This window comes from Neolamprologus brichardi, chromosome 15 (assembly GCF_056152115.1).
Source record: "Neolamprologus brichardi isolate AB-2024 chromosome 15, ASM5615211v1, whole genome shotgun sequence".
Classification (NCBI taxonomy): domain Eukaryota; kingdom Metazoa; phylum Chordata; class Actinopteri; order Cichliformes; family Cichlidae; genus Neolamprologus; species Neolamprologus brichardi.
Window position 1 is genome coordinate 18283027 of NC_142118.1, and position 8026 is coordinate 18291052.

The 8026-nt window shown below is 43.0% G+C and overlaps 1 protein-coding gene across 1 annotated transcript; it reads right to left on the reverse strand.

Moving 5' to 3' along the window:
* Positions 1 to 4785: 4785 nt before the first annotated feature.
* On the reverse strand, positions 4786 to 6263 carry LOC148098443 (uncharacterized). Its single transcript, XM_087852474.1, has 3 exons — positions 5893 to 6263; positions 5525 to 5807; positions 4786 to 5433 (listed from the first exon to the last, which is right to left on the reverse strand). The coding sequence occupies exons 1-3, from the start codon at positions 6261 to 6263 to the stop codon at positions 4786 to 4788; spliced, it is 1302 nt and encodes a 433-aa protein (XP_087708600.1).
* Between the last annotated feature and the right edge of the window lie 1763 nt (positions 6264 to 8026).

Here is an 8026-nt window from a genome sequence, read left to right on the forward strand (position 1 = left end):
GGGTTAACGTCTAGACTCTGTGGTGGCCAATCCATGTGTGAAAATGATGTCTCATGCTCCCAGAACCACTCTTTAACAATTTGAGCCTGATGAATCCTGGCATTCTCATCTTGGAATATACCCGTGCCATCAGGGAATAAAAACCCTATTGATGGAATAACCTGGTCATTCAGTATAGCCAGGTAGTCAGCTGACCTCCTTCTTGGAGCACATATTGTTGCTGAACCCAGACTGACCAACTGCAGTAACCCCAGACCATAGCACTGTCCCCACAGGCTTGCACAGTAGGCACTAGGCATGATGGGTGCATCACTTCATCTGCCTTTCTTCTTATCCTGATGCGCCCATCACAAAGGTAAATCTGGACTCATCAGACCACATGACCTTCCTCCCATTGCTCCAGAGTCCAATCTTTATGCTCCCTAGCAAATTTAAGCCTTTTTTTTTCTGCCTTACTGATTAGTGGTTTTCTTATGCCTACACAGCTGTTCAGTCCCAATCCCTTGAGTTCCCTTCGCATTCGCATTGTGGAAATGCTCTTACTTTCACTATTAAACATAGCCCTGAGTTCTACTGTTGCTTTTCTTTGGTCTTTGATTTCACTAAGCGTTTAAGTGATCACCGACATGACCATTCAGGATTTTTTTCCAGGCCAAATTTCTTCATCAAAGACAATGGGTCCCCACTATCCTTCTACTTTTTAACAATGCATTGGACATTCCTTCACCCAATTTTAGTCATTCCGCAAACTCCTTAGATGTTTTCTCTGCTTGATGCATGCCAATCCCTTCTCAAACACACTAACATGTTTTCCACAGCCATGAGATGTGTCTTTCGACATGGCTGCTTGAAATGAGAAACAATTTATTGCGCCAGCTTGGGTTAAATGACTTGTTGCCAGCTGAAAGTTAATTGCCCATGCAGTAATTGTCCAATAGGAGGCTCGAACCTATTGGCTTAGTTAAATCCAGGTGGCGACTTTTTTTTGGCCAGGCAGTGTACTATATCGCCAAAAGTATTCACTTACACATCAAAATAATTGAATTCAGGTGTTCCAATCACCTCAAAGTCAAGTCAAGTGGCTTTATTGTCATTCCAACCACGTGCAGTGGTACAGTACACAGTGAAATTAGACAACCTTCCTCCAAGACCATGGTGCTACATATGGCATACAACAGACAATCAACACAGGACTGCATAAAGTGCAATGTGCAGAAATTGCATAAAACAAAACAAATACAGTGCAACTCCAGACAGACCAGAACGACACAGCCACAAGCCAGTGCAGGCACAAGACAGTGCAGACACAACAGTGCAATAGAAAAGTGCAAAAGATTGAATATTGTGCAAAAAGTCACTTGGTGTATGAAGGTGTGTGTGCGTGCGCGCATGTGTGTGTTTGCGATTCTGCTGATGAGTGCTTGGTAGTGACGTGTATGAAGGTATGTGTGTGTGTGTGTGTGTGTGTCTGTGTGTGTAGGTGCGTGTGTGCGCGTGTCAGTCAAAACACTGAGTGTTCAGGAGTCTGATGGCCCGGGGGAAGAAACTGTTTCGCAGTCTGGCAGTGAGGGCCCGAATACTCCAGTACCTCTTAACAGAAGGTGGCAGGGTGAGAGTGTGTGTGTGGTGTCCTCCACAATGCTGGTGGCTTTGCGAATGCAGTGAGCACAAAAAGTGTCTGTGATGGAGAGAAGAGAGGCTCCAATGATCTTCTCAGCTGTTCTCACTATCTGCTGTAGGGTATTGCGATCTAATACGTTGCGGTTACCATACCAGACAGTGATGCAGCTGCACAGGATGCTCGCGATAGACCCTCTGTAGAAGGTGGTGAGAATGGATGGTGGGACATGGGCTTTCCTCAGCTTCTGCAGGAAGTAGAGACGTTTTTGGGCATTCTTACTTATGGAGTTGGTGTTGAGGGACCATGAGAGGTTCTCCGCCAGGTGGACACCAAGGAATTTGGTGCTCTTGATGACCTCCACAGAGGACCCATCAATGTTATGTGGACAGTGATCTCTCCATGCTCTCCTGAAGTCAACAATCATCTCCTTTGTTTTTTCCAAGTTTAGAGACAGGTTGTTGACTCTACAACAGTCTGTTCGCTTTTGCACCTCCTCTCTGTACGCTGACTCATCATTCTTGCTGATGAGACCCACTGCTGCGACAAGTGTTGTGCGGGGATACCCCAATTCAAACAACAGAAGTTCGAAGCTTTCCTGTGCCTTTCCTGACCTTGTGCCCCCCCACCACCACCGATTTCTATCGGTGGTGGTGGGGGGGGCACAAGGTCAGTTGCACACACACTGGTGGTACTGTGCTGGCCCATGTGTGGGATACCTCTGGCAAACCTGATCTGGGCCACCAAAGAGCAACATGCAAAACAGTGCAAAAGTAACATGATGAAACTCTGTTCAGACAGTGAATGGACTGATTCTTTCACATCGCTTTTCTACTCTCCCGGATTACTCAATGTGCCCTATACAACATGCCACATTCACCCAATCACACACTTTCTCTAAACTGAGTGCTTCCTAACTACATTCATACACATTCACACTCTTGACATACAGAATGGAGGAGCCAGGGATCAAACCACTAACCTTCCAATAACTAGGTTATCTGCTCTACTTCCTGAGCTACAACCACCGAGTGGTAGACATGAGTAAACACTCACTAGCTTTTGGATAAAGTGTATACTCACAAACCTGTCAAACCTGCATTTGAAATGTTGGCTGCCATAGCAGTATAGTATTGCAACATGGCATTTGGGTCTTCTAACTAAAATAGGAAAATAGGAACATAAATAGTGCCATCATTGCCAGACCTGGCCCACATCTGTTTGATATACACTCTGCCATGACACCAGTCAGTCAGAAGTGCCAGCTTGATGCCGTATCCGGGCTAGACCTGTTTTCTATGAGCCTGGGCCACATAACCCAAACCGCAATTGAGCCAGATATGGCATGCCATTGCATAAACAGTGGCATCATTGCCAGACCTGGCCCACATCTGGATGACATACATCTTATCATGCCAGAAGTCAGCCAGCAGTGCCGGCTTGATACCAGGGGCAGACCTCCTTGCTATGTGGGATGTCACCAAACAACACAGTGATTATGTTATGGCGAGTGAGATGAGCCGTGTGGAGATGATAAAGGAGGATCCAATCGCAGGCACTTGTAAAAGGTGTGAAGGAGATTTATTGAACACAAAGTACAAAATAGAAAAACGGCAAACGGGACTGCAGACTGTCTAAACTGAGAACAACTAAACTACAAAACACGAACCAGAACACGAACATGAAGAAGGAAGGGCGGAGGTAAGTGATGACGGACAGCAGGGAGGACACACGGATGAAATACAATAGATACATAGACAGACCAGCGACTACAATGACAGAAGACACGACTTAAATACACTCAGAGAAACACAGGGAGATTACACACAGGTGGGGGACACAGCTGGGAGTAATTAACGAGATGAGACAAGGGAGATAAACTGAACACACTCACATGAAACGCAGACCTTCACAATAAAACAGGAAACAAGAAATCACTACACAAAGACGCAGACTCGACACTGAGAGACAGACAGAATATAACACATGGAACCTGAACTAAACTAAACGTGAGACACAACTGATGTGTCCTGTGTGTCGAAGCTTCGATACCTGTGTTGGGTAATCTCGGGGGAGTTTTTGTGAAGTGCGTATCGAGGCTTGCTTTGATTATGTATGCAGTGACGTTCGAGGCCTCGCGGGCAGTCTGTACCATGTGACTGATTCAGGAACTGGCTCGCCGGTTCGCGCCAGATTCGAAATAAAATGGGCAGCAAAACACAGCTGATTCCCCCCATCACATTGTGTTGTGGAATTGGATTACGTACATCCTACATAGTTAATTGAGCATTTCTTGTTCGATGGAACCAGCAAGGAAGAGATTTTTTTAAAATCTCAACTCTTCTAATAAAGTATGCACACAGTAATAAATATCACGAATGATAAGTACCATAATATAAATAAACAACACTACAGATTCTATTGTTAGATTTGTGTTCTCACGAGTAAATATATTAATTTATCTTATGTTGTAAAAGATGTTTTCTGATTTTCATTTTATTTTGGAAATGATTTTATTTTGGTGATTATAGGTGACTTCACTTCCTATTCCGTTTTGTTGTGAAGCGCAAGCTGCTAAAATGTATGTATGGTTTTCCCTCCGGTGTTGCTGTCAATAAAAGAAACGGGAAAAGTAAGCAACAAACAAAGGGTGTGCATTATTGAGAGAACATGGCCGAAGAAGGAGCTCTTCGAGCTCAACACCTATAATCTGATTTCTGTCTTTTAGTTTTTTACAGTTTTTTCTGATTGCTTAAGCACATTTTTTGTAACTATTGGCTATTTTTGCAAAACTCTACACACAAATAAGAAAACCTGTCACCCAATTATCAAAACATTGTAGTTCTCTTGCAAAAGCGAACACAGCTAGATTAACTCTTCACACCTTCGTAAAAATGGTGTTTTCGTATCAAACAGTACACACAAGCCATCATCTACTAAGCACACAATGCGCCAACTGCACACTGATGGTATGAATACAAAACACATCTGGCTTTTGCTTTCTCTGTGTACAGATGTCAATTTGAGGTCACACTTTTGTCATAGTGTCATGTAAACATACAAGGATCCAAACTTCAAGTATTGGTGTTTATTCACACTCATCAAATCCAAGACAAAGTCAGAACACAAAATAGGAATTTCACAAAAAAAAGGGGAAAAAAAGACAATCAGCCTACATCATGTCGTCTTTCTGGGTCTGGCCACAAAATTTCGTCCACATCACATGCGATATCCTCCAGTCCAAGGCACCGGGGAAAATATCTCCTTGAATGCCGTATCCAGGCCTGACATGATGCCTGGTCAATATCTCCACATGCCTCCTCCATTGCCTGTAAAAGGGCTACCTGTTGATGAGGATGACGGTCGTACACTTTCCAGCGCCAGGCAGAGAAGAACTCCTCGATGGGATTTAAGAATGGAGAGTATGGAGGGAGGTTGAGTGCCATGAAGGATGGGTGGTCTGTAAACCAGTTGCGGACCAAAGCAGCCCTATGGAAACTAACATTGTCCCATATGATGACATATCGGGTCTGCTCTGGTCTCTGAACAGTGAGCATGTCATGCAAGGTGTCCAGGAATGCAATAATGTGTGCAGTGTTGTATGGGCCTATGGTTGCATGATGGTGAACAACACCATTTTGGCTTATAGCTGCACACATGGTTATGTTACCACCACGTTGTCCTGGGACATTGATGATGGCACGGTGTCCAATAATGTTCCTGCCACATCTCCTGGTTTTACTGAGGTTAAAACCAGCCTCATCTACAAAAAGTAGCTCATGTCCCGTTGCATCTGCTTCTAGTTCCATCACTCTCTGGACAAGACAAAACAAATGCAACACATCAGGCCCATGCACAGCACTACAGTATGCACTTCCAAATTCAGAACCAATGACACTAGCTTACCTGCACATAGTCATATCGCAGTTGCTTTACACGTTCTGTGTTTCTCTCGAAAGGAACTCTGTAAATTTGCTTCATTCTTATTCTGTGGCGCGCAAGTACACGACTTAGTGTAGAAATGCTTGCACTGTGTATATTTTGAAAGATGGTGTCATTATCAATTATGCGCTGCTGTATTTCGCGCAGTCTTATTGCATTATTGGCAATCACCATGTTCACTATATGGGTCTCTTGCTCTGGAGTGAACATTCTGCCTCTGCCCCCAACATCTGGACGTCTAGCAATTCTGTAAAGTAACAATTTCAGTATTTTTGCATGTATGGTACTGTTGTGTTTCTCATTAGAGTATGGCAGTGCTACAAAGTACTTACCGATTCTCATTTCGAAATGTCCTAATGATGCTTGCCACAGTGTAGCGGCTCAGTTTAGGCTGAACCCGTTGGCCAGCTTCCCTCAGGGTCATCCCATGGTTGATGACATGGTCCACTATTGTAGCCCTGATGTCATCAGTTATTCTGTTTCTTACTCTTCTTACCCTTCCTCTTTCCCCTCCTCGTCCTCTTCTTGCTCCTCTTTGTCCTCTTCCTCTAACTTCCTCTAACCCTCTTGCTTCTTCACCTCCACGTCCTCTTCCTCCAACTTCTTCACCTCCACGTCCTCTTCCTCCAACTTCTTCACCTCCACGTCCTGTCCCTCGGCCTCCTCTGATTCTCACTCTTCTCACTCTTACTGCTCCTTCCATTGTACTCCACATAGACAGCTTACCTGTGGCCTGTTTATAGTGCTTAGGCTGATTGCAAAGTGGACTAATTATCTAAAACAGTTTTCACATGTGAAAGTGTGCCAGACAGTTGGCAAAATAGTGTTAATGATAGCCATACATGTGTATAATTTTGCTAGGAGTGTGTTGGAAATTTGGTAATTGAGTGTAAGCAGTGAGTTGTGCCTACAGTTTTGCAAAGTGTGTGTTACAAAATTGCAAACTGAGTGCAAAGCAGTGTTTGTGCTTTTAGTTTTGCAAACTCAGTGAGTGGTTTTGCTATAAGTGTTAATAGTTTTAGGAATTGTGCTATAAGAATCACAGTTAGGGTTTAAGCATTCAGAAAAAACTGTAAAAAGTGAAGCGCCACACACTAGTTTGTGTCATTATCCAGGTGTACATAAGCATGATTACACAGTTACTAGGGGTGAGTTTTGATTATCGATTAAAATCGATTCTGGCTTGGATAACGTGATATCGATTCATTAAAATCCTGAATCAATTTTTTAATATGAATTCATTTTGCCCGAAATGCCAGAATCTCAGGTTAAACCTCACAAAATTTCAACAACCACCCAACAGCTAGAACAGTAAATGAGAGCACGTACACAGATTCTGCACATAGACGTAAACACAAAGCGCGGAGCCTCCGACGGATCAGAATCAGTGAGATGTTGCCTTTCTCACCCGAGGGCACGGACACGGTCGGGGCTGAAAACCTACAGCTCGCTGATTTTGATGTTTTGGTGGGTCCGCGCTTTGTGTTTATGTCCTTTTTGCGCTGATTCTGAAGCTGCAGGCTTTATCTCTCTCCAAACAATATTGACCGTACCAGCACCAAAAGAAGATCCAAACGAAGCTTCACATAAACATCGTCATGAATTCCCTCTGACTTTTGCTGTTTTGCTTCCACCACGATAAAATCACACTTCATGCACAGCTCTCTCTCTCTCTCTCTCTCTCTCGGTGTACTTCAAGAACAGTTTACCGTCTAAAAATCTGTTTTCTTCATTATTCGCTTGCTTGTTATGCACAAGTCTACTGTTGTTTACAGCGCTGTCGGCCGCTGTTTTTTTTTCCTTTTACTTACTTCCGAAAAAAAAAACCTAATTTCTGCTGTTCAATACTGAACAAATTTAAACTTTTTAAAATTATGCAAAATTGCAAAACGCTTAGTTATGTCTCTAATCCAACCTCTGTAACTTTGCTCTGCTTCGCTTCAGCAGCATCAGGTAATGTTCATGTGTTGATTAATGGTTTTCTTTTGTTTTTGATGTACTATTCTTCTAAAATCCCAGGCCAGGAAAATCGCCTTCATGTTTTTCTGTGTTTTATCCTCAGTTACTTTGACACAAAGGCCTCTGCTGTGATGCTCACACCTTTGATAAAGTCTCGAAAGTGTCAGCTTTCTTTTTATAGACATAAAAATATAGAAATGTACTGATGCACAATCTGAATTATAATATTTCTGACTGTCTGAGGCAAAATTTCCCCGAATTGAATCGAATCGTGGATCAAATCGATTCAAGAAATCAGTGAGGACACACAGCCCTAACAGTTACACAATCATACCAAAACTCTGTCCTGATAGTTTCCAGTTTCTCTTTTGTATCAGACATACTGAGACAATATTTGGGATAAATAACCACGAAAACAATTTATTTATTCAGTTTAGAGGTTTACACATCACATCATTATAATCACAGAGCCTGTTTCACTTGAATCGTCCACTTGATGGCGCAGTA

Coding starts and splice junctions, on each gene's coding strand:
- LOC148098443 (XM_087852474.1), bottom strand. CDS start 6,263: ATGGAAGGAGCAGTAAGAGTGAGAAGAGTGAGAATCAGAGGAGGCCGA. Junction 5,808..5,892: donor ACATTTCGAAATGAGAATCG/GTAAGTACTTTG, acceptor GTTACTTTACAG/AATTGCTAGACGTCCAGATG. Junction 5,434..5,524: donor TGCGATATGACTATGTGCAG/GTAAGCTAGTGT, acceptor TGTCTTGTCCAG/AGAGTGATGGAACTAGAAGC.